Raw genomic sequence first — 26,055 nt, forward strand, 5'->3', positions numbered from 1 at the left:
ATGTGGATAGGAGCTGTGCAGAGTCATTGCGTAGTTAAGGTGTTGGGTAAAAAGGATTATTGACTGCTCAGTTCAGAACACCCCTGGGAAGGCCCGGCTGTAATGAGGACAGAGGTCAAGGTGTCTCTGTTGCTCAAGTCACTGTCCTGATGGTGTTTACAGTTGGCGGCCCTGACTCAGCCGCTTCTGCAGTGTTCCTAGCTCCAAGAGGTCTGGCCTTTTGTAGTTCTGGAAAAGCCACCTAAGTTCTTCATGCTGTGAGCCCTGATTAGTGCGTTTCCATCCACAAATGGAATGTTTGGAAAATGTATATGATCTGGGTTTGGATTGTATTAAAAGTGTCAAGTCATTTGGCAGCAAGTACTCATAGCCGGGTAAAGTACTGGCCCGAGTACTTGGATTGTGGCAGAGCACAGTCTAGGCAAAGTTGTGACATTTAGACTGAGACCTGAAAGGTGACCAGTCAGCTGCCTGAAGTCATCCAAGTGGCAGGCACATTGAGAGGGAGGACTCTGGGGTCTGGAGGGTGTTAGTGTGGCAGGCAGGAAGGGGTGTGTGACTGGAGCATAGCACAGACAAGAAAAAATGATTTGAGAGAGGGGAGGGCTGGTGAATAGACCGGAGGCCCACCAACCACGTGACTTTTAAGAACATGTGAAGGAACTAGGTATACTTTTGATAAACTTGAAGAGTTATCCTAAGGTTTTCAGCAAGGAAGATCACTTAGAAACAGGGTTACTTGAGTGGTGTGAGCTTCATTAATGTCAAGTCTTCCTAAAGAACAGCTAATGTGTATTGTTTGCTTGCTGTGAGCTCAGTCCCTTTCGTTCATCACCCCACAGAAACATCCCAACCTCTCAGGGAGGTGGTGACATCATCCCTGATTTACAGATGCAGGCGCTGGGCTACAGCACATTGATGAGCTTGTCCAAGCCATGCAGCTGTTGTAGAGCTGGGATTCGATCCCAGTTAATCTCAGATTCTCAGTCCCAAGCTGTTAGTACCAGCCATCTGTGAATCTTTAAACTGAGCAGATCACAACTGGTATCATTTTACTTTTTAGATTTTTAATTATTTTTGTGTGTGTGGGCATTTGTGTAAGTGTATGCACACCAGTGTGTAGATGATCTCAGAGGCTGGAAGATGGCATTATACCCCGTAGTTTGAGTTACAGGCAGTTGTGAGCTGCCCAGAGTGGGTGCTGGGATCCAAACTCCTGGCTCCTGCAAGAATAGCAAGAGCACTTAACCTCTGAGCCATTTCTCCAGTCCCTTGGACTATTTTTTTTGAAAGTAGAAAATACCTGAGTACTTCGTATGGGGTAAGGATTAAATGCTAATATATGAAGCTTTTTTTTCATATTTTAATTTTATGTAACTGCATTGGTACATGTGTAAACTTGGGAGCTGTGTAGAAGGATAAACATTTGTAGAAGTAGGACTTGAGTGCTTGGATTAGAGCTGGAGAGAAGTGTAGCCCTCAGTGGTAAGGTAGAGGCCCCAGGACTCAGCATAGAATTGTACAGTTGTATATGTGTACCTGGCTGAGAAAAGTGTGAGGAGTGGGTCCCAGAGTTCCGTGGGAGCAGTGGAATTCCTAATGTGAGCTGTCCTTGGTCCTTCTTAGTGGGTCCTCACGTTATTTCGGTGCCCGATGCTAGCTGCTCTCAGCTGCGGTTGATTGCACCTGGGGTTGGCATCCTACCAGTGTGAATGTTCACATCCTACCCGAGGGATGGGAACCCATGACGTAATCTGTTACCGAAAAATGCCTGAGCAGAGGTGATAAACCAGATGTGATTCTCTCTGAGTCTGAAGTAAGCTGTGGCCCACTGTACCTCAGAGAAGCAAGGGGCCACCAGACCAGTGATGGGGTGGCTTTTGCTGGAGTCACCTTGGGGATCCAAAGAACCTTTAGGTTATGGTGTGCCATTTGTCTTTCCAAGGAGAAGAGAAACATGGCAAGTTGGAAAGCCACTGTGAGGCGAGAGAAGGGCATGTATAGAACTTTGGTGGACAGGTGGAGCTCCCAACATCACACACTGCTGGCAACTTCAGTCTCTAAGCTTTTATACTTTCCCTTGGCTGTGTGGTGTTCACTAGAACGACAGTGATAAGTATAAGACTAACACACTTTAAAGGTTTTAACCTGGGTGGCTGGAAAGGGTGAGAGCCATCATGGGCCGGGTGGTAGCTTTGGCGTTGGCCTTGGCTGGCAGGCCAGTGTGGACAGCTGCCTTGAAGGAGGACACTCTTGGCCCCTGAATTCCCACCTATAGGAGATAACAGGATTTTGGAAAGCTCATCTCTACTGTTCCTAGCAGTTCTTAGTAATTCCTTTTGTTGATAACTAAATCATGAAGAACCATTTTAAGAAGAATCTGACTGCTCCTTCTGTAAGAGTATAGCCCCAAAGTTCCATTCACCTTCACATTTAATGTTGAAGTCACCAATGATGTTATGTGGTATGCTGGGTCAGCTAAAGGAAGGCTGGATCCTTAACCTGAGACAGAGCTTACTGAAAGATTGTACTTCCATTTACACTTCTGTGGAGTTTAACTTTTACCTGTGTGAAAGCAAACACAAAGTATAAGAGAATTTATGGATTGATTTGTTTATTTGCAGCCAAAACATCAGAACTTTGAAGTGGAACCCATCTGTGGTCTGAGTGGACTTGAGTAGTTCTGATTTCTCCTCTCTTGTGTTGTATCAAATCTGAAGGCACAGCAGTGTCTCCTTCACAGACCCTCTGGGGATCAGACAGTGAATTAGCTGTCAGAAGGAATGAAAGATACAGCAGGCGTATGGGCTTCACCTTCGAGGTGCGCACTACTGGAAGTGCTCAGCGCAGACCATGGGGACTGCAGGAAAATAGCATCCCTTACTCAGACTCTTAGGGTTTCTTGTGTGTCTCAGGGTGTATGTATCAGAATAGTCATGTCAGAGATAATATGCATATGTGTAGGGGTGCCTCCTTTCTTTGACTGCTAGTATTGTGCATGTGCTCAAAAATGTTTGGAAGCCATTTTATGTCCAAATGATGATGACTTTGACTTACTTTGTAGTGTTTTGAGGAAACCAAGGCTTTCTGCGCATGATAAACCATGCTCTTGGTGATAATGTGGCTTTGCCTGACTTTGGCCTCACAGAATGCAGCATGTGAAAAGCGAGTTCTAAAATGTGTCCTGACACATGGGAACCTTTTCTTCCTGTGCTTCCGAATGAACTTGACCTTGTGTTGATTGGAGCCTCTGGATGGGAAGCTCTACCTTTGAACAGGACATGGAGAATGGTGGAGTACCCCATCCCAATGTGACCTTCCCCTGGCCATAGCCGTGAACTGTCTTCAAGTAGAGGGTGGGATTTGGACTGAAGGTTTGGGCTAGCCCGTGGCTCCTGTCAGACCTCTTCTCAGAGTGAACTTACTTTCAGACATCTAGGAAGTCCTGGGCTCAGGAAGTTCTTACTCTTTCTCTCTAAGATCCTTGCCTTGAAATTAGAATTACTATCATCAGCCTGCTTTACTTGAGGTTTGTTGAATGAATCTACATTGTCCCTGTGGAGACTTTTGTCTCCACTTTTGTGTTGGTGACAAGTATGTATTTTAATTCATGCTGACAGTTTGTTGTTTAAAACACATTTCCCCACAGGATTTGTTAAGTGACATCTTCCCTGTGTCTTTGCAGGTCAATGACAGTTAGAAGCATGCTTTCCACTGCTCTCCCTGATCCCGTTTGCCACCCAGGATGTCTGTGAGTGAGAGCTCAGTGTTTGCCTATGAGTCTTCTGTGCACAGCACCAACGTCTTACTCAGCCTCAATGACCAGCGGAAGAAGGATGTCCTGTGCGATGTCACTGTCGTGGTGGAGGGCCAGCGGTTCCGAGCCCACCGCTCGGTGCTGGCTGCATGCAGCAGCTACTTCCACTCGAGAATCGTAGGCCAGACTGATGCCGAGCTCACCATCACACTGCCTGAAGAGGTGAGGGGCCACAGCGCTGGCAATCACAACCTGTTGTTACCTAGCTACTTTCTGGTTATAAGCTGAACACAAACTCTAGTCTCCCTGAGGAGATGGGCATCTCGAGGAGCATTTCTGTAGCAACCCTTCTCTAGCTTTTGTTACGGGAATGTTTACATGTGAAATGATTGCTTTGGATGTTAATACTTGTTGAGCAGTGGAATATGTGGATACAATACCTGCATCTTAGTCCACCTGATAGATTACAGGCATTTGGAAGGGTTCTGGCTTAGGGGGTGCTGGCTGTGTGACTCTGCCCTTCTGAGGGACACCGTGACAGGTTCAAGCTGTGTGCACTCTCTCTCCTGAGACATCTCCCATGAAAAGCAGGCACTCTGCAAGTGTATTTCTCCCTGGTTTCCTTTTTCTTGAGATGGTCCTTATACTTTGGGAGGAAAGAAGTGGTATGTTGTCTTGGCCAGTGAGATGGCTCAGCATAAAGGCATCTGCTGCCAAGCTTGTTGACCTGAGTTCGATTCCCTGGTCTCACATAGTGGAAGGAGAAAACTGAATCCTGCAAGTTGTCCTCTGACCTCCTCATGTATGCTGGCACACATCCTCCCACATCCCCCACCCACCCAACAAACAAACATTAAAAAACAAAGTCGTTTGTTGTCTTGCTTGTAGAGCCCTGTTTTACATACACCTTTCCACCCCCAGTCTGTGTAAGTACTAGGGTCTTTGTCTTTGTGCTAGCCTCAAGGGGCTTGTCTTAGGTGGGGTGGGCTGCTTACACTGATTCTTTCTGACTCTGTTATTGGAGCACGTGCTTGGTCAGTCACTGCTCTTAGCATATTTTGACATTGGACACAAAGAGTTTTAAGGAGAGGAGGAGAAAGTGTGTAGAACTTCTTGTGTATGACATACTGTGTGATGTTGGGCATAACCGGATGAACTGCAAACTGATCCATAGTGGAGCTGGTTGCTGGTGCTGCACCTCGTGTGTGACTCTGGCTGTAGTGTTGGGGTGTGAGTCAAGGGTACCGGATCATTGATTTTATAGAAGAACATGACTCATGGTGGGGCATGCTTTCTACAGTTCATATTTCAAACTATTTCATGAGGCTTTACAGGTAGAACAATGTCTTTTGGATGGATTTTTAAGAGATGATGTATATATCAATATACATACATATGTATTTTGTGTATATTTGGATGTTTTATATTTGTTCTGATGAAGTATAAATCATAAGTTTTCAAATATTTGAACTGTTTCATCACAGTGACAAGTTGAAAACATTGCATATGTTATTTGGTTGATTTGGCATATTTTGGGAAATTTTAATTGAACTTTTTATTCAGATTATTATCAATTCAGTACAGTTTTAAGGAGTAATGCAGAATTGCCTTTTACTCTTTGTTCAGTGGTCCATTGATAATGTTTTGAAAAATGAATAGTGTTCCAACAGGAATGTTGATGTGGACACCATCCATTCCTGGTGATCAGATGGCTGTAGTGTCACATGCATTAACTAGGTTCTGGAGGTTCTGGGAAGGTTTCTGCTCACCACCGGTTAGGATCTGGAACACCCAAGGATCCTGCATGTTTCTTACTCTAATTCCTTCCCACGCTTGGGCCCCATACTCCCTTGCCCTCTTCTGTCTCTGGATGCCGGGAACCACTTATCTGTCCCTGTGTGACGCTTTGTCATTTCAAAATCGTCCATAAGTGGGACAGTGCAGTGTTATGTGCCCCGTTAGGGTTGCCTTTTTCACACTTAGGATAATTTCCTTGATATTATTCCAATTTCTCGTACCAATAGTTTATTCTGTGTTGCTCATGAATACTATAATAGTTATGTCTTAATTTCCCTTTTTAAAACCTTTTCCATCGTTGAAGGAACTGAGATTAGTTTCAGTTTTTATCTGCTACAGATAAAAGTTGGTATAGGTTTTTTGTGAAAGTAAGTTCATTAATTAGGGATAAAAAAAGGAAGTATAATTTCTGGTCATAAGGTCGTTTTGCACATTTAGTTTGATAAGAAACTACCTAGTGACTTTTTAAGGTGGGTGCTCATTTGATATCGCTCCCAGCATTGGAAATGACTCAGTTTCATTGCTCTTGAAGAATTTGGTGGTGTTTATTTTAGCAGTTTCAAGCTAAATGCTGTGAGATTAGCATGTTTTAGAAGAGTCCGAGTATTTTGGTCAGTTTGATAGTAACTCGAAGTTTTAAGTGTAATTTGTATTTTGAACCCAGGGTGAACGTTCTTTGCACATTGCAGACTCTTTCACCCCAGCCTTGCAAATACAGTCTCAGTATAAATTCACAGGTGTCTGCCTAAAGGCGTTGCTGCCCAGAGCTCTTGAGTCTTTGCTGAAGCAGTACAAAGGCAGAGATTTAGAACCTTTGCAATCTGGATCATTAAAAATTTTATTATTAGAAATATTTAACACAAGACAGTACTTACTATTTTTTTTAAAGATTTGTTTCATTTTTATTTTTTTAGTTGTGTGTGTGTGTGTGTGTGTGTGTGTATGATGTGAGTGCAGGTGTTAGCAGAGGCACCCGATCCCCAGAGCTGGAGTTACAGGTGGTTGTGAGCCTTCCCCATGTGGGTGCCGAGAACCAAACTCAGGCTTCTCTGCAAGAGCAGCAAGTGCCCACAATCTCTGACCTCTCTTTCTAGCCAATACTTCGGTTTATTGCGCTTTTTTTGATAGTTAAGATATTTTTATAAGTACTTTTCATTTTTAAAAATTCCACTCTATAGTTTATTACTGTTCACATTGTTTGGCCTTTGGGAGCTGCGCTAACCTCAGACAGCTGGCAGAGCCATAGCAGGGCTGTGGGTGGGTCTGTCCTGCTTTATTTCATAGATGATGTCTTCATGAGTAAACTGTGTTGGAGTGGAGTGCCTGAAGTGGAGCTTTAGTCCCGGTGAATTTAGTGGACTCCGCTTTACCAGTCTCCCTGGGTTGTGCGTTTCGTAGAGGGTGAACTTCTCTTACAAACTAAAGGACCCATTCGGTTATCACAGAGAAGCTGGCATCTCCCTGTTGCTCTCTACTGTTGTCGTGGCCAGACAGCTGTTAAATGACGTGTCTGTGTAATCTTGTGTATTAACAGGTGACAGTTAAAGGATTTGAACCTTTAATTCAGTTTGCCTACACTGCCAAACTCATTTTAAGTAAGGACAACGTTGAGGAGGTGTGCAAGTGTGTGGAGTTTCTGAGCGTGCACAATATCGAGGAAGCCTGCTTTCAGTTTCTCAAGTTTAAGTTTTTGGACTCCACTGCAGAGCAGCAAGAATGTGCAAGAAAAAAATGCTTCTCTTCACACTGTCAGAAAGCGGACTTTAAAATTTCACTTTCAGACCAGAAAGATCTCGAAATCGATGAAGCAGAGGAGTTCTTGGAAAAGAAGAATGTTCCGACTCCTCAGTGTGACCCCCAAAGGTGTCAGGGCGACGTGAAAGCATCGCCCTCTTGCCAGGACAGTGCCAGCCAGACGTGCCAGTCCATGTGCCTGGAGAAGGATGGAGCCCCGGCGTTGCCATCTTTATGCCCCAAATACAGAAAATTCCAGAAAGCGTTTGGAACTGACAAGATCCGTACTCTAGAATCGGGCATCAAAGATGTCCATGCTGCTTCTGTCCAACCAAATGAGACGTCTGAACTTGAGTGTTTAGGGGGAGCACAAGGCTGTGCAGATTTACAAGTGATTTTAAAATGTGAAGGAACGAAGCCAGCCATGGAGAGTGAGGAGACAAAGCGCAAAGACCCCACTTCCCAGTGCCCCGCAGAGCAGACGGAAGCGGCTTCTTTCCCTCACAATTCTGCAGACCCTCATGGGTTCTATTCCCTCTCACTGTTACACACATATGACCAGTCTGGTGACTTGGGCTTTGCTGGGATGCAAAGTAAAACAGTGAAAACAGAAAAGCCTTTGTCAGGTCCAGATGCCCAGGAAGAGAAGCCGTTTGGTGAAAATCAGGATTTGTACCTGAAATCTGACACGGGCCCCAAAGAAGACAGCAGCAGCCTTGCATCCGGTGATCGGAGCAGTGTGGAGCGGGAGGTGGCAGAGCACCTGGCCAAAGGCTTCTGGAGTGACATTTGCAGCACGGAGGCGACCTGCCAAATGCAGTTGTCACCCGCTGCGGCCAAAGAGGGCTCAGAACAGGGCTACCCACAGAGGCGGTCTGAGTGTCCCTGGTTGGGTATCAGGATCAGCGAGAGCCCAGAGCCAGGCCAGCGAACTTTCACAACTCTCAGTTCCGTCAACTGCCCTTTCATAAGTACTCTGAGTTCCGAAGCCTGCTCCAGCAACTTGGAAATTGGAAACTACGATTACGTTTCGGAGCCCCAGCAGGAGCCTTGTCCGTACGCTTGTGTGATTAGCTTGGGTGATGACTCGGAGACCGACACAGAAGGTGACAGTGAGTCCTGTTCCGCCAGGGAGCAAGAGTGTGAGGTGAGTGGAAGTGTGCTCTCACTGGTGAGACAGCCATTTGTCAAGAGGTGCACTTGTGCCCGGCGCAGGGAGGGAGGAAGGAGGAGACCATGTGACTGACGCCAGAGTGGTGGTATGGAATGCATGGCGTTTGAAAAACTGCCATGTGCATGTATTTCACATTGGGGTGTATGTTAGATCGTGGAGGACACCCCCACACGGGCTGTGATCAGATGCCTCTGTAGGGAGAAAGGATAGCAGTTCTGTCATTGGTGGTTAGTGGTAACTTTTGTATGAAAGCATCACATAGTCTGTCAAACCTGAGAACAGTCTGTGGTATGTGAGCCATGGTTGGCTGTGAGGAGCTGCAGGCTTGTGGCATGTAGGGCAAGTTTTCTTAGACCTAATTTTTCATGGTTATTGCTTTTGTTTATTATTTTGTTTTATTTTTCTTTAGCCATCTTAGGCATTAGTTTAATGAATATCTTAATAATTCAGCATGAGTTACGTGTAGCTGCTGACTTGATATTAGCCATGTCAAGCTTGACCTGTGCATTCGGTGTGTATAAGTTTCTATTTACTACTTAATACCTGTTTTGTATAAGATTCTGCTTCAGTAATAGTAAGTAGGGAGCCATGCATTAGGAATTAGGTTTCTTTAGTTTGCAAAAGTCAGCATTCTCTTTACAGTGGCAATTCTCACTTTGCTTTTCTAAGTAATTTTAAATCATACCCTTTGCTTTTTGTGTGCTTTCTTTGCTTTTTAAGTTTGTGATGACACGAGGCCTGTCCTTGGGAGGGTTCCTAAGTGCACAGCACAGTGTTAGCTCTAGCCATTGTATTAACACGGCATATCTCTGTACCTTGTTTTTGTAATGAAAAGTCACTGAACCCCTGGGTCCCATTCCCCACCTCCCAGTCTGTGGCTCACCATTCTGCTATCGCTATAGGTTGCTGTTACAGTTACTGCCTAGAGTAGGTGAGATAATGTAGGGTGCACTCTCCAGAATTTGGTTTATTTTACTTAGTATACTGTTCTTCAAAAAAGCAGGTTTTCTTTTTTATAAGGCTGAATATGTCACAGGGTACATGTATGCCACATTTTCTTTATCCAGTCACTTGTGCGTAGATGTTCAGGCAGTCTATCTGTCTTGGCCATTGTGAGAGTGAATGATGCAGTGAGTGTAGACAAACATCACTTGGAGATCTGATTTCAGTTCATTTGCACAAACTCTTGGGAGTAGGATGACGAGCTCCATGGCATGCACAGGGTTTTAATTTTCTCCGAAGCTTGATGCTGGTTTTCATAATAGCTTACTGATTCCCACCGGCCATGTACAAAGGACCCATTTCTCCATGTCCCATTCATGGTCTTTTGCTTTGTAGTAATTAGAGGGTGTTAATCCTCTGGCTTTGGGAGGAGGTGGATTATAAGGCCACAGGGATTAGTCATTAGGTCCACCAAAACAGGCAGATGAGAAAATAGTCCTAATAGTCCATTGGCAAGTGAGATGTATAGCTTTTTCAATAAGTCATATGAAATTTTCTGAAGTGCTATAGCAATGTCTAGCATAATTATTCCAGTACTGTTTAGTGTCATTGCTGTGTGGTAATATTCAAAGATAAAATGGGTTTTATTTGGGGAAATGAGGAGCACATATTAAAAATACTTTAGGCAAAAACTTAAAGAAGTTGCTAACATAGTAGATAGTAAAGTCCATGTTAATACAGAATAGTAAGATAACTTCCAATTTGAATGCAGTACTGTGTGATGGGTACGTCTCATTTGCTGAAGTGTTTGACTTCTAACCGCTTTCCTAGGGCAGGAGTTTTCAGTTGAACTCTTAGTTCTTATGGGGTGGATTAGGTAGAAATTGGAAAACAGAGGCCTGTTTTTTAAGGATTTATTCTAATTAGGTGCATATGTGTGTGGCTGTGTGGGTATGTGCATATGTGTGCTGGTACCCCCAGAGAGCAGAGGGTAGGAGCTCTCTGAAGCTGGAGTCAGAGGCAGTAGTGAATCCCCAACGTGGTGGCTGGGCGTAGAACTCAGCCCTTTCTGCAGGGGCAGTAAGCACTCGGAACCTCTGCATCCCTCCAGCCCCAAGGGCTGTGTGTTTTTGGTACCGTCTTAAACCCCCTGAAAAACATAATGCATGTCTTCATCTGTAGCTAATGTGTAATACATGTCTTCATTGTAGTTCCTAATGTTTATTTCACACCGTAGGTAAAACTGCCATTTAATGCTCAACGAATCATTTCGCTCTCCCGGAATGATTTCCAGTCCTTGTTGAAGATGCACAAGCTGACCCCAGAGCAGCTGGACTGTATCCATGACATCCGCAGAAGGAGTAAGAACAGAATCGCCGCGCAGCGCTGTCGCAAGAGGAAACTTGACTGTATTCAGAACCTGGAGTCAGAGATTGAGAAGCTGGTGAGTGGGTGGGTTTCTTGATACTATTAAATCCCAGCTCTTTGATTTTATAGAATAAATAGTTATTGAAATCCCAAATACCATTTTAAGAGAAATTAAGGTGTGCAGAAAGATTAGAAGATGTAGAATAAGGTTTTTAGTGACTATTTGATTATGTATGCATTCTACATTTCTAGCATGATATACTCAAATGTGGAGGTGGGAAACTCTTTCTGGGTAGTTTTTTTTTTTTTTTTTAATGATTTTTCAATTTAATGACTTCTTTCTAATCCTTAGTGGTTGGATAAAGATTAAAGTAATTATACAGTACTTTATGATGTTTGATGTCTATAAAAGCTTGTTTTCCAGTTGGGTAGAACTGTGGACCTGAATTACCTGTTTGGGTTGATACCAAAACCAAGCAGATGAGCCAGTGTCTCTGCCAAGGGAAAAATCCCGAGGTGAAGTTGTGGTTTGAATAGAAACTTCTGAGATACAGCAAGCTCTTCGGTGTGAGGAGTGCTTGCTTATTGGACCTGTCTCTTCCAGCATCAAAATGTAAATTAACTGGAAGATATATTAGTTTGCTCCCATTTCTGTTTCCCTCCTGTGGTTGGTGGAAGTATTGTGTGAGAGGAAACTGATACCAGGCCAGCTGAGGGCTACATATGGGCCGTGCACCAGGGCAGCAGCCCGGAGGCAATCAAAAGAGTCCTCAAATACTCAGTTTTGTGTCTTTGCTAATCATGGGTGACAGTTTAAAGTTGTGTTTGTAACTAGTCTTCAAGCATGAACGTTTGTAGCTCTGAGTGAGACTAGAAACAGTATAATGGGAAAGATGTCTTTGTGGTTTTCAGAGTAGTGGAAACATAAAATTTTATTATGCATATACTATGCATGTACTTTAGGGAAAGGGTACAGTATAACTAAAAAGATAAGGAAAAATCGGATGAGAATGCAGAGTTCCTAGGACCACAGAACAGCTTCACACAGCCAGCTGGCCTACGCATACCTTTCCACACTGTAATCTTTCCTATTATCCCACTTCAGTGCTCAGCTTCTCTGGGTGGATGAGTTTATAGAGTGTCGCTTGTTGTTAGTTACTGTAATAGCTGCATTTCACACTGTTGGTCCACATGCAACTATTAGAAGCTGGTGTAGGACTGAACTACAGTGCTCTCTGCTGCTTCCTACATTTGTCTCCCCACCCCCTCAAGTGGTCATAATTTATAGTCATCTGTAGCATTTACCCAGTTTTCTCACTCTCCTAAAAATAAGCAAGACTGATGAAGATTTACTTTATTTTATGCACAGGAAATGTGCTGTGTGTTTGAAAGTAGCTTGGCGATTCTCCATTGCCTGGCTCAAAGGTCCATATTTGGGGGCCAATACAGAAACTGGGTTGCTGGACCATATATCTGGGGTGATGAGGAGGATAGAAGATACAATCTAAGTGTGGATGTGGGTGGGATAATGTTACTTCCCACTTTACAGTTAAGATGCTCATTTGTTTGCCCTGGAGGAGATGGGAAGGGGGGGGGGGAGGAGAGAACAAGGGAATCCATGGCTGATATGTAAAATTAAATTAAATTATAAAATAAAATAAAATTTTTAAAAAAGATGCTCATTTGTAAAGAGCAAATGGATTAATGTGTCAGAAGAACTGCCAACAAGTACCTGCTGTAGAGTTAGCACTCAGTAAATAGTAGTATTTCCTGGTATGGCCATATCATCACTTACATTTGGTTTTCTCAGCCTCTGTTGGCTTCCTTCCTGATGTCTTCTGTCATCTGAGTTCACTTTCTATTGCTGTGATAAACACCACAACCACAAGCAACTTGAGGAGGAAAGGGTTCATTTGGCTTACACTTCTGCATCATAGTCTATTATCAGGAGAAGCCAGGGCAGGAACTCAAGGAACTTGGAAGCAGGAGCTGAGGCAGAGGAGACCAGTGGCACCGCCCACAATGGGCGGGGTTCTTCCACATCAATCATTAATCAAGACAATGCCTCACAGGCTTGCCTATGAGCCAGCCAGTCAGAAGTGTTTTCTCAGTTGAGGTCTTTTCTTCTGGGATGACGATAGCTTGTGTCAAATTGACAAAAAGCTAACCAGCACAGCTGTGAACTCCAGTAGGCCCTCCTCCCCTCCCATCTTCTCAGCTCAGAAGGGCTCCTTTCATCTGGTCAACAGAAAGATCCTTGCTTTCCAGTGCAAGGCTGGTAGTTCCTCAGACCTTTCTGTGAACTCAGAAACCCAAATGGCTGGTTTCCCGTTTACCTGTGGTATTGATTTGGACTCTGGCTACAAACCAGGAAGCGTCTGAAGAGGAGATGGAATAAGCTGCGGTGGTGGAGGCCAGAGAAAGGCGCCAGGTCTTGTGAATAGCATAGAACCAGAACCCGCAATGCCTCCAGGAACCCATGAGTGGGTTGCTCCCAGCTCCCTGGCTAACGTGCTGCCTCGGTGAGGAAGGAGCTTGGCGCCCAGCCTGACGGCTTGAGTCTAACCCTTAGGACCCACACCGTGGATCAGGAGGATTCTCACACACTGCTCTTTGACTACCACATATGTGTCATGGCATGTGACCTCCCTCCAAGTAAATACATGTAATAGTAATAAAAAAAAAAAGTGCCCACCCCGGAGTGCATCCCTCACGGAGAGGAGTGTTCGTTACCCACTCATCTGCAGGTAAGATGGAGTCCGGAGACAAGCACACCACCTTGCACTGATTTCTGCAGGGCGAGCCTTCTCAGCAGAGCCTCGGCAGGGCCTCAGGAGGAGTCTGGCAGACCTGGTGCTCTGACAGCAGGGGCAGGTCCGTGTGTGTCACACCCCTGAAGACCCTCCAGAGGGGCAAAGTGTGGCGGTGTCATCTGGGGACACAGATGCAGGCTGGGCCAGTGTATGTGTCTTAGTTCTTAATGAAACACTTTGAAAAGTAAAGGAAAAATGAAAATAGAGAAAGGCTGAAGACAGAGAAATCCTTTGGTATAGCTGCACAGTATTTGTACTTATTTTAGGCACAAGCCCGGAACTCCCTGTCATCACCTTTTGATTTTGTTTTTTTTCTGTGTTGTAAGCTAAGTGTTATTTCAAAAGAGTCAAAAGTTTAAAAAAAATTAAAGTATAAAGGAAACAATTTATAATAAACTAAGTTTATTACTGAAGAAAAAACCCAACATTGAAACATTTGGCGTAGCCCGAATGTGTAGTTGCAAGGGTCCTGGTGTATGCGGTACTGTTCCCAGGCCTTTCACCGGCCCGCCCTCCCACCCAGAGCGGTGTCCAGGCCTGGCAGCTGCACTGTGCAAGGCCCGTGCAAGTGTACATTCTTAATCTTCTGAGCCGTATCCTCACTCTGCCCTTCTCGTGTTAGATAGGTGCTGCTACGCAAACACTTAGTGTGTGCTGCTGCCTTCGGCTTCTGTCAGGAACGTGCTGTTCAAGTTTGTAGCCCGGGAGCTAACAGGCGATATCTCGGCCCAGCTGTGTTGCAGGTGGCACCATTGAGATGTTTGTACAGTGGCCTGGTTGCCTCTTAAGACATGTCTTAGAACATGTTCCTGTCAAAGACCACGCATGACTGTAATCTTAAGGAGTTAGACTGCGTTTTGAGGTTGGGGTACTTAGACATCATCCCCCCTCTTCCCCCGTATTGAACCCAGGGCCTTGTGCTTGTTAAAAGTAAGCACAGAATTGTTGCCACCCCCGTTTTGAAAAAGTCTGGAGGCAGAGTCTCACTTAAGTTTCCTAGGTTGGCTTTGAACTCCTGATCCTCCTTTGTTTGGGAGGTGCTGACAATAAATGCTGTGAAGTGATTATGTTGGATTCCTTTAATTTATTACTTATCAACTATTCTGACTTGCCATGGTAAATTTACGTTTTAAAATTAGAATGGAATGGAAACACCAGTTAACCGCCACAGATGTGGCCATGTAAGAGCTGCTTGGAGTGAGAGGAACAGACGAGAGATTCTGGAGCTCTGGGCACAAGTCATCTTCTGTGGGACATTCTTATTTCTAAAATTGTCTGGTTTTGTGTGTGTGTGTGCATGTGCACTCAATGCATGTGTGTGTGTTTGCTGTGTGTGCCCATGTGTTCATGAGAGGCCAGAGGAAGATACCAGGTGCCCTTCTCCATTGCCCTCTGCTTTTCCCCCTTGAGATAGGGTCTTTCCCAGACCTGCAGCTTGCCCTTTTTCTGCTAGACTGACTGGCCACAGCCTCAGTAGTCCTCCGTCCTCCCTCCACCCCGGCACTGGGCCCACAGCAGTGTATGGCCACACTTAGCTTTTTGCGAGGTTTCTGGGGATTCGAACTCATGTCCTTATACTTAGGCAACAAGCATTCTTGACCCACTGAGCCATCTCCCCAGACTCTTCTTGGATTTTTCTTAATGAATGGAGTCATTTCTTACTTAGTCGGGCAGGAGGAATGTGAATATGGAGGGATCATATAGATAGATATTTGCATGAAGATACAGAAATTACATAGTATTTATGATCTTTGTGCCATCTCTAAGCAATGGTTCCTATTTGTGGGAGGAAGCCCAAATGGTCACTGTTAAAGTTAATCTTTCCTAATTTAAAAGACCAACATCGCTTGGCATTTTTCTGTTGCTATTTAGAATGGCTTCATCTCAGCTTTGACAGAAGAACCAAGAGACGAGAAAAGAGGGTTCTCATCTTTTTCTGGGGTCTTTGTTTTTTGTTTCTATTAAGATGAGCTTCTGAGAGGTCCAAAAAAGAGAGGGTACAAATGGCATTAAATGTACTTTTTCTCACACTTGCAGCTTGATTTTATCTGAAGCCTGTAACTGACAGATTCTGTGTAAGAGGAAGTGGCTGAATGTGGACCTAGCGTACATACAAGCGTGCACGTGTTCATTCTTGACACACAAGTGTGCACGTGTTCATTCTTGACCCGCTCTTATTTTTATTTTGAAACAAACCTAGAAATCTGAACAAATTGGAGAATTACTTCGCATTATAAAAATTTATATTGTGTTTGTAACAAAGAAATTTCTTTTTAAAAATTATATATCTTAATATTTTGAAAAAAACAACTAATAATTGAATTCTCACATAGCCTCGTAGAGCTATTTATGTGTGAAGGTGTAATAGTACTTATGCACCCAGCAAAGCTCTTTCTACCTTTTAAACTGTTTTTGTGCCCGAGGGGACATACACTGTTACAGTTAGAAATTATCCCTGTGAATACCTCATCTCAGTGTTCCCCAGCATTGCCTGCTCTCCAGAACCTGCCGTTGAGCAGAGAGGAGACAGAGGTGGCCCCTGGTTCCCTCAGACTCGAGTCATATAGTTTTCACAGATGAAACCTTGGGCCGTCTGCTAACAGGTATTTACTCTTACTTTACAAGCAGCTTGAGGATGAGGTTGCCCAGCTCATTCTAGGTCAGAAGTGAAATGGTGGAGTGTGAAAGAGGCGGCAGGATATGGGTGGGAAGGGGCATGCTGTTCGTGGTGATGATACCTGATGTGGGCAGAAGGGACAGAGCCAGGAAAACTTGAAAACATTTTGGGGTGGACTTGTAGAGATTTAAAAAACCACACTAACGAAAACAAACTCAAAACTTAACCCCTTCACTCCTTATAGTATAGAAACTCGCTTCCCAACCATCTTATCTATGGATATGCTAAAGTCTTCCTTCTTTACCAACTCACTGTGTGGATTATATAGCTGAGATGGCATATTTAAAAACATTGACCATAATCTTGGGCTCACAGTCACAGGAAAGCAGGAATTAGCTGAATCTTACAGTGGGGTGAGTCTTAAACTAAGAACACCATGTGGGTGTCTGCACAGTGTCAAGGTCACACTTTTCCACAGTTCAAATTCAAACACTCAGAACAGTGGGTTTGTCTTAGCATCTTGTCTAGAAGCCAGTTAAATCTGATAACCAGCTATAAATAGTTTCCCCGTACTTTCTGCCTAATTTGATATTTCAGTGTTTTATTTAAAAGTATAAAGATGTTTAATGATGGGTGCTAACTCCGCACACACTGGAGCACTTGTGTACACACCTATATTATCTTTCTATAATGTGAAAAGTTATGAATTCCAACATAGGCCTGTCTGTAGGAGTTTTGGAGGAAGGATCCTGAGCTTTTGGTATTTAACATGTATGTGTGTGTGTTCAATTTTAAATTTTACATATTCCTGGTACATGGTACCACACTACATGAGGATGCTGTCATACAAGTGCATATTCTACACTGCATCCGTCCCCTCTCTCACCCCCTACTCATCGAGTCTCCTCTGTTTCTCTAGGCTTGTTTTGTTTCTGCTTTCATATCATATGTGATTTTTATGTGTCTTATCTAAAATCTAGGACCTACATACGAGAGAGAACATTTGTGTTTCAAACACTGGTTTAATCTCTTGTATAATATTAGAGGGACCAGCCTTAATATTGCACATCCCAGGGGCTCAGGAGAGAGAACCACAAACGGCGAGGACTACTTTTGGGAAGTAGAATCTCAGCACACAGGGCTCTTTGTCCAGTGATTTATTCTTCCAAATCTTCTCTGTCCTCCTGTGCCCAGGGAGTCCCAGTATATATACACACACTTATAAGCAGTAATCCCTTGGCAGTGCAAAGCCAGGCTTCCAGGGTCAAACAGAGGGGTGATAAGAATCACATAGAGGGGCAGTAATTGTTAATTATCATTTGCAACCCAAAAGGGAAGTGACCAATGGGGAAATGAATTAACTAAAGGCTAAATTCAGGTAATATCTAAGAAGAGGGATCTTATTTGCTCCACTATAGTCTTAAACGTGATTGGTAGAAAATGTTAAGAATCTATAAGTTGCTAGGGAGAAAATAAAATTGCCTTTTTTTCCTGTAGCTCCTATCTGTCCAAGCTATCTGCCATTTTTCTGCGGGGTGGGGGAAAGTGTGCTTGGTCGCTAGGCAACCTGTTTACAGCTAGGTGCCTCTGGTGATAGTTAAAGGGAGATCTGGAACTAGAGGAAAGATTTGGGAAAGGCAGTAGTTAAGCTTAATTGGCACATCTGCCAGGCCTTCTCAAAAAGGTAGTCTGGACACTTAAGTCTGTTCTTAGTACAGAGGTATCTCTGATAAGGTACTTTCCTCCGTCTGGGGATGGACCTGGCCGGATGCTGCCAATGACGATAATTACAGGGAGGCTTGAACTGGGGTTCTGGCCGTGCATAGCTGTCAGTGCACAAGGTTATCTAAATATTCCTTTAGTAGAGGGGATAAGGTACCCAGTAATTGATGGAAAAGCTACAATAGCACACAAGAAACTCATAGCAGGAAATGTCTGATAATCAAAAGATAAATATCACCAAGGCTCCTTGAGCCTCAGCCTGACCTCTGGAAGGCCCTTGGCTTCTTCCAGGTATTAGCTTTGTCATAATCAGCTGAAATCCCACTTTGTATATTTTTGTGGCTTGTAGCATTAAGCCACTTAATGCAAACTTCAGTTGCATCTGTTTTTCTGCAAGTCACATAACTTCATTTCTCTGTGGTGGAAAAACTTGCGTTGTGTATTTATGCCACACCATCCCTTCCTCTGTGGTTCAACACCTCGGTCAGTCCTGTGACTTAGCTCCTGTGAGTAGTGCTGCACGTAAAACCTGATGCGCCAGTGTTTCTGGGGTGAGTTGACGTGGATGTGTATTGGAGTTGATTGAAGGGAAGCGTGCCGTGTAAAGACACGGTAGATGCTGAATGTTTGATTGCCTTCGAAGTATCAGTGGACCCAATAAACACAAGCCACTGTGTTCTCTCTCCCTTTGCACAGCAAAGCGAAAAGGAGAGCCTGCTGAAGGAACGAGATCACATCTTGTCAACGCTGGGTGAAACAAAGCAGAACCTGACGGGACTTTGCCAACAAGTGTGCAAGGAAGCCGCGCTGAGTCAAGAGCAGATTCAGATCCTCGCCAAGTACTCGGCCTCAGACTGCCCGCTCTCTTTTTTAATTTCTGAGAAAGGAAAAAGCATTCCCGATGGTGAACTTGCCTTTCCTTCAGTTTTCAGCCTGTCTGATGCGCCTCCGGCTGCACCACCTCCCCGCAGGCCAGGGAGCAGCAAGGCAGGCCAGGAACTGGCGCAGGAGTCCCCGACGACGACAGCGCCAGCCGCTGCAGCTGCCCTGGAGCAGGCCACACTATTGGAACCCTGTCGGCAAAGTGGCGGGATCTCAGACTTCTGTCAGCAGATGACTGATAAGTGTACTACTGATGAGTAAACCGCACGAGCACCCTTCAGCCCATGGTTTTCCTACTGAAGTGTTGGCATTGTCTCGAGAGTTGCATATGGCCATGTCTTCTTGCTTAGTAGCCCTGCTTCCCCCTGGTATCTTCCTATTGAGGGAATTTCTCTTTTGAGGTGACCCTGAGTTCTCCTTGATTTTCACAGGAGCTATGACATGATTTACCTCTTGGATGCTGAAAAATCACATGTGAAAATAGAGAGTAATAATCTCCCAGTATTCAAAAGTAACCACGACAATGAAAACTGTATCCGTTTCAACAGCTCGAAGCATGTGCACATGGTCTGCCTGGCCTGCGGAAGCTCGAGCATCTACCTTTCGGCAGTATATTGATCAAAAAGAAAAATCCTCCCCAAGCTGGGTGGTAGTGTCACTCAGGAGCCTTCATCCCAAACTCCTGTAGACAGGAAGGTGGTATCATCAGCACTGAGAGTGTTTCGGTAGAGCTGTAACGTGGAAAAGAAATCATCTTTGAACTCTGACGCTCCACTCCTCAGCTTCTACCAAAGTCCAGCATGGGCTGGACCTGGTGACCCCGAGGCTACCTTGGCAGGACTTAGTGAAGAGCCACAGCCGGCCTGAGCTGGAGACCTCCTCTCCTCAGTATTGACTAGAATTTCTGGCTGCATAAACAGTAGATACATGTCATTTCCTCTGCAGTCTCTGCCATGTCTAGGCCAGGTGGGAACTTTCTGTTCCCTTCTTGTCCCTTGGAGGAAGAAATGGGAGTTAGGCTGAATGGTATGAGAGTGCACAAGCTGGCCAGAACCATAGTTGCCACAGATCTGGAAAGCTGCACACTGCGAGAGGCTGTACATCATCTCGTCGCAGGTCACTGATGCCCAAGAGGGCATTGGCATCCTAATGAAGAGCTGTGGTGTGTAAAAAGCCTTGTTGGAGCAAACGTGGATCCACAGCTCTGCTGGTGTTTGAAACCATGGAATTCGGTCTCAGTCCAATATGGGTTTGCACTTGAGAAGCAGATTGAATCCTTTTCTTTTTTCCCACCCCTTATTTGGTGTGGTGTAAAGGCACACACATCACTTTGACTTGGACATTGAAAAGTCAGTCTTGTGCTTCTTTTAATGCTGGTAGAAAATGAATTTATAATAATCTGAGCATCTACCCCATAACATTTTGCAGTGATTCTTAACCATTCTGGAATCTCACACTGTAGACCTCAGCAGTGGAACCTGTATATATAGGTTCAATATCCCTCTTCCAGGAATGTGAAATGCCTTAAAATTGGAAATGTTCTGAGTACCGAGCTGATAGCAGATGTGGGATATTCCAATCCCGATCTCATGAGGCAGGTTACAGTCAAAACAGGATATTCAAAATCTTCTGAGAGCTTCTTTAAGCTATATGTAAAAGGTACATAGGAAGTTCATTAAGACTTTGGGGGAGGATCTAATCTTCAAGCTATCTCATAACATTCTGTAGAAGTGGATATTTGACAGTAGGAAAAAAATCTGAAGTGTGAAACACCTCTGTTCTCAAACACCTCTGATTAGGGAGTCTCTCAGGATGCTTCCAGAAGCATTTGTAGAGTCCTGTTTGAAAGAACAGGGGAACAGTCAATAGGACTTCATCTCTCCAAATCACATATCTGAAAGAGACTTACCTTCACTGTCTGCCTCATCTAATGAGGGGGAGGGGGGCACTCACACCGGAGAGCCACCTGAGTGTGGTATCCGGTCGGTAGCCAGCTGATGTTTGCTTGAGAAGCTACGGGGACCAGCACCATTATTTCATAATTTCATAGTTGTCGGATGATGCTCTCTTTTCTTGGGGTGCAGGGAGGGAGGAAGGGTAGTGTGGATTTTATGTTTGGAAGGATTATTTTCTAGAAACTTTGAAAAGTCCACTCAGTTCTTCTGGGAGAGAGCTCACTGTGACAGTGCATCCCATGTTACAAAAGAGCTGTGTACATATGTATATGTCCCCACGCAGCTGTTTGATACTTGTAATTTTAGATTTCAACTTAACACAAAATAATATGAGAACAACTCTGGTTTACAAAGTGTAAAATCCTATACAAGCCAATGGAATCCTTGATTTCCTACCTCACTGTACACTCGGCTGTCCGCCACTGGTTTTTGTGTGTACATATGACAAATTGTTTGCTTTAAATGTAACTGTAAATGTTTGCTTTGGAAAGTTACTTAACATTTTATGATAAAACCCAGCCCTCTCCTCAATTTAAAGATTTTTTTTTTAAGACACTTGGTTTAAATTTCTCTCTACCTATGAACAGTTTAGCATTAAGGGTTAATTTTAATGGTGTTTGGTAATTGGCCAAGTGTAATATTTTTTAAAATTTAGCATTACTTTTAACAGCCAGCATATAATACAAGTAACTACACTACCTCATACCTATGTGATTTTCAAGTTGTATTAGATGGACAGGAAAGATTTTACCTTTGTCTTTTGGCCATAAGGTGGGTAAGTTTTCTGTATATTGCATAGCATTACACATTTATGCCTATTTTAACGTGAACTTTTAAAGACATTTTTTTCTAAGAAAATTTGTTTTAAGGCAATATTTTTTGTGGGGGGGGGGGGGATACCGAAGACAAATGATAGGATATGTGTACAACGTATGCCTTTTCCTTCATGCAGTGTTTTGACAATGTTTTTAGTTTGTGTTTTGCCTACTCACACAATCGTTGCTCCTTGTTGTATGATCCAGCCTTCTCAATGCCTGGTGATTTTTTTTTTTTTTAAAGTTGTCATGTCTGACTCAGTACAATAATGTCATCTTAAATTTTTGCCCCTTATTTGAATCGTATAGCTACAAGCAAATACTTTGTTAACTTGTTATATTCAAAATAAATATGGATATAACATTGGTTGTCCACCTGCAGGCTTTATAACAGTTTACTGTAGCTTGATGCTTAGCCAGTTTTAAGTTAGGAATTCAATATATATGATACAGGGGATAGTGGAGATGGCGTGAGGACACTCAGCCACGTTAACAACTTGGAAAAAAAGAGAAGCAAACGCGATGTTACAGTGAATTCTCAGGTGAACCTTTCAGTTACAAAAACATCTATTTTGAATTTGTAAATATTTTAACTGTTTTATTAAGGCATGTACTAAACTATTCTTTGGCACCTGTTGGGTAGAATGAAAATTTAAAGCCATAATGGTAGAAGATGGCATACTGATTGTAAAATAAACAGAAATAATAATATTGATTTTTTGTATCTTTCATAATATAATTTTTCTAACTGCAATAAAACCACTGAACTTATATATTCATGTCCTATTAAGCCCATGTTTCATTAGAAGTACACTTTATAATATTTAATTTACATTTTCTTCCTAATATGCTTGTCTAAATGTGTCAAAATATAAGTATTAGACGCTGATGGTAGACCAACAGTTAAATAAAGTTCCTAATACTGCTCTTAATGGAATAGAGTTGTACATTCCCTGTCTCACTACTCATGTGAACTTCCGAATGTTAATCCTTTGATCAGTTACTACAAGTCAGCTTATGTGTTGGTAGGGGAGAATTTTTGATTAGTTGATTATCTTATGTCTGAAAAAAAGACCCCCAGTGCTCTGGTATTGAACACAGATTTTAGCCTTGCATTTGATTTACTTAATTTCAGTGAATTAGGTGCATGTAAAGGGTCTGAGATTGGTTTGTTGGTAAAGTGCTTGCCATGGACCTGAGTTCAGTTCCTAGAACCCATATTAAAAAGTGTCAAGCATAGCCATGGGTGTTTGAACCATGGGTGCCTAGTGACGGCAGCATTGAGAGACGCAGAGTCTAGCAGATCCTTAGAGCTCTATGACTTCCAGCCTGGTCTACTTGGTGAGTCCCAGGCCAGTGAGACACTGTAGTATCTTGAGGAATGACATCTTAGGTTATCCATGAAACACGCACGCACAGATTTCTCAAATCTGTTGCTCCAACAAGGCCTTGAGTTCTGAGCTATGAGCACCTGCCTGGTTTTGAGGCCATCCAAAGGAGTAAAAAGTTAGCCTGAGATAGGTAATTAACATTTGAACCTGTAACATTCCAACTTCTAATCAGTCTGTCTGCAGACACAGCTACTTTCTGGGAATTCTCATTGACACCCAGGAGGAGGAAGCCACTTCCCCTATCAGGTTGATGTCATGTTCTGGGCTGTGGGTGGCTGGTAGATAAGTTGGTCTTTCAGAAGGCTCTGAAGTGGATCCAACAACACAGTAGTAACTAAATAAACCCAGAAGTTCCTTGTGTACTCCAATCTGTGAAATCTCAGCTCTTCCATTCATGATTCCTTCCTCTCTCTTTGCCCTTCCATTCATGATTCCTTCCTCTCTTTGCCCCTTCCATTCATAATTCCTTCCTCTCTCTTTGCCCCTTCCATTCATTATTCCTTCCTCTTTGCCCCTTCCATTCATAATTCCTTCCTCTCTCTTTGCCCCTTCCATTCATGAGTAGCATGTCAGAGATTCTGCACTGGGAGCAAATGAATGCCGATGCAGGAAGATGCCCATTAGAGAGGTGCACCTGAAAGACTACAGCGGTTTTGCTCTGCAGATGAACAAAAGTCTGTTCAGCTTTTAGTTGGAACAAATTCAAAGATCCAGTCCCTTGGGAAGTTAAAATCCAGAGCTTAAAATGTAAGTCCAGAAGAATTAAATAATTAAAAAAATTAAAGAATTAATTTGCCCACCTGAGTTCCGAGTTCAAAAACTTAAAAACAGAACCTCAAATTGCCCTGCCCGGATATTCATTCACTCACAGCAGGACAGCCTTAGCTTTGCTGCCCTGTGGAAGCTCCTGGAGGAACCTGGAAAGGGTTAAGGCTAAGGTTGGGTGTCTGGTGTGATCACTGGTTAGCCCAGTGGTTCTCAGCTGTGACCCTTTAATACAGTTCCTCCTGTTCTGGTGACCTCCAACCATAAAATTATTTTGTTGCTACTTCGTGAGTGTATTTTTGCTACTGTTGTGAATCATAATGTAAATATCTGTTTTCCAGTGGTTTTAGGCGACCTCTGTGAAAGGGGTGTTTGACCCCAAAGGGGTCATGACCCACAGGTTGAGAACCATTGGTTTAGACTATGAGGGGTTATACCATTATCGCAGGTGTGGCCCACAGCCGTATTTATTTGAAGTAAGCTAAGTCCCGAGCTGTCAATCATTTATCCTAGACAGCTATAGTCCCTGAACTTAGTACCTAGTACTGCCGATGTAATAAGAGAGTTCAGTGATATCTGAAAAAAAAAAAGTTCTGGTTTCTACTTCTGAAAGATTCATTTGTTCTGGAACTCACAACCTGTGCTCAGAATCTCTATTGGGACTACTTAGCTATAGCTTGGATTTTACTGTAAGCATGGTGGGAGACAAACCCACCATTGTATGATGCCTTGATTTACACTTCCTGTTCCAACAGGACAGTTCTGGGGATTGAGGGGGCCTGAGCAAGCTCCCTGAGGGCGTGAAGCCCATTTCCCTAGCACAGATGTGATCAGGCCAGGGCCACTGGGAGGTAGTCTAAGAAAGTTGCTGCCCCTGGGCTTGGCTGCTCTCTTAAGTAGGTTTAAACAACACCAAGTCTACTGAAGAGAAGCCACTTGTCTTCAAGGCTGGAATCTCCACTGTTCACTCCTTGACTAATAGTATGAAATTTGGTGTGCCCCACTCGCCTGGAATGCTCTCTCAAAAGCTAGAACCTTAAGAGTACTCTGCATTGGAACCCAGTTGCCTTGGAAACGGAATAATCAGAACATATTCTTCCCATTTATACTTTAAAGTCTTATACAATTTCTTTTTCACTGAAGACTGCAGCTGCGGCATCCAAGCTCCTTCCCCCCACACAAAGCTTGCTGCTGGGGTGTTGCTGTGCCTTGTACAGCTGCTGGAGCTGGAGAGGACTCCCACAAGCCCACTGCTCACATTTTGACTTTAGTCACACTGCACACTCCTTTCAAAGGGAAGCCCATGGGTTTGGAGATGGAGGGGTGGTGGTGGTGGTGTCGGTTTCTGAAGGTAGTAGATTCCCCAAAGAAAGTGACTGGCAGAAGTCAAGGCGAGGCTGATGAAATGGTTGACCTTCCTTCCTGCAGACACACCGAGTGTCTTCTACAGAGTCCTGAGCAGGCCAGGTGCTGCACTCTGGTAGAGTCACTTCTTCCGGCATAACTGCTGTTAGTCCCTGCACATTTGCGTGTTTTCAACACGGGTGGCACAGTGCTGTGATCATCTTGTGTGTGTATCATTGTTATCAGTCTCTTTAGACTCTTAGCAGTGGGCCAAATATGATAGACTCCCTGAAGGACTCCCCTGTGAGTGATGACCATGTTTCTGCTGAGGTTCCAGTGGCATTGGCTTAGAAGTCTCTAAATGGTCCTTTCTAAGGCTCAAGGAAGGGAGGAAAGGATTACCACAGGCCATTGAAGTGTTAATCTAATTAATCTTTATCAAGAAAAAATCCAGAGTCAGATCTCAGGGTAAGAACCTAAAAGATCAGAGAAGCAGGGGGCAACCACCAGTCACCTCCTACCTCTTCCGTTCCTCAGTCCAAAAGGGCTGAGAGCCTCTCTCTGCCCTGCCTTACTACTTCCTGTCTCCTCTCTGTCGACAGTCCTCCAAACCTCTATGGTTAATTTAAGTCAGTTAGTGGCTAGCTCTGCCCTCTGACTCCAAGCAAGCTTTATTTGTCAGAACACAGTCAAAATATCACACAACAGGAAGTCACATTTGCTGGCTAAAACACTACACTCTGGCCACCTTCCAGATTAAAAATGGTCACCTAGACCAACTTCACTACCAAAGCAATTTGTCATGCCTTCTCTGAGCCTGTGCAGCACGCAGTGGCTCAGAGATCATAAACACGTATGTTTCACTTCTCACACCTTCTTTCTACAGTGCCTCTTAAATGCCTTTCACACTCCTGGAGTTAAAATTAGAGAAAGAAAATGATGTTTGAAGGGAAACCAAATTAAACCCATTGATGGTGGT

At 43.8% G+C, this 26,055-nt stretch overlaps 1 protein-coding gene across 3 annotated transcripts in view; it reads left to right on the forward strand.

Moving 5' to 3' along the window:
* Window positions 1–22,513, forward strand: part of Bach1 (BTB domain and CNC homolog 1) — a 37,093-nt gene extending 14,580 nt beyond the window's left edge. For all 3 annotated transcript variants that reach the window (XM_052741085.1, XM_052741087.1, XM_052741086.1), the window contains exons 2-5: window positions 3,686–3,979; window positions 7,089–8,435; window positions 10,642–10,848; window positions 18,621–22,513. In XM_052741085.1, coding sequence (XP_052597045.1) covers window positions 3,746–3,979; window positions 7,089–8,435; window positions 10,642–10,848; window positions 18,621–19,067 — 2,235 coding nt within the window. In that variant the 5' untranslated portion in view covers window positions 3,686–3,745 and the 3' untranslated portion in view covers window positions 19,068–22,513. The remainder of the gene's footprint in view (window positions 1–3,685; window positions 3,980–7,088; window positions 8,436–10,641; window positions 10,849–18,620) is intronic.
* Window positions 22,514–26,055: the final 3,542 nt, after the last annotated feature.

The sequence above is a fragment of the Peromyscus californicus genome, unplaced genomic scaffold, assembly GCF_007827085.1.
Source record: "Peromyscus californicus insignis strain IS unplaced genomic scaffold, ASM782708v3 Scaffold_16__1_contigs__length_79575227, whole genome shotgun sequence".
Lineage (NCBI taxonomy): Eukaryota > Metazoa > Chordata > Mammalia > Rodentia > Cricetidae > Peromyscus > Peromyscus californicus.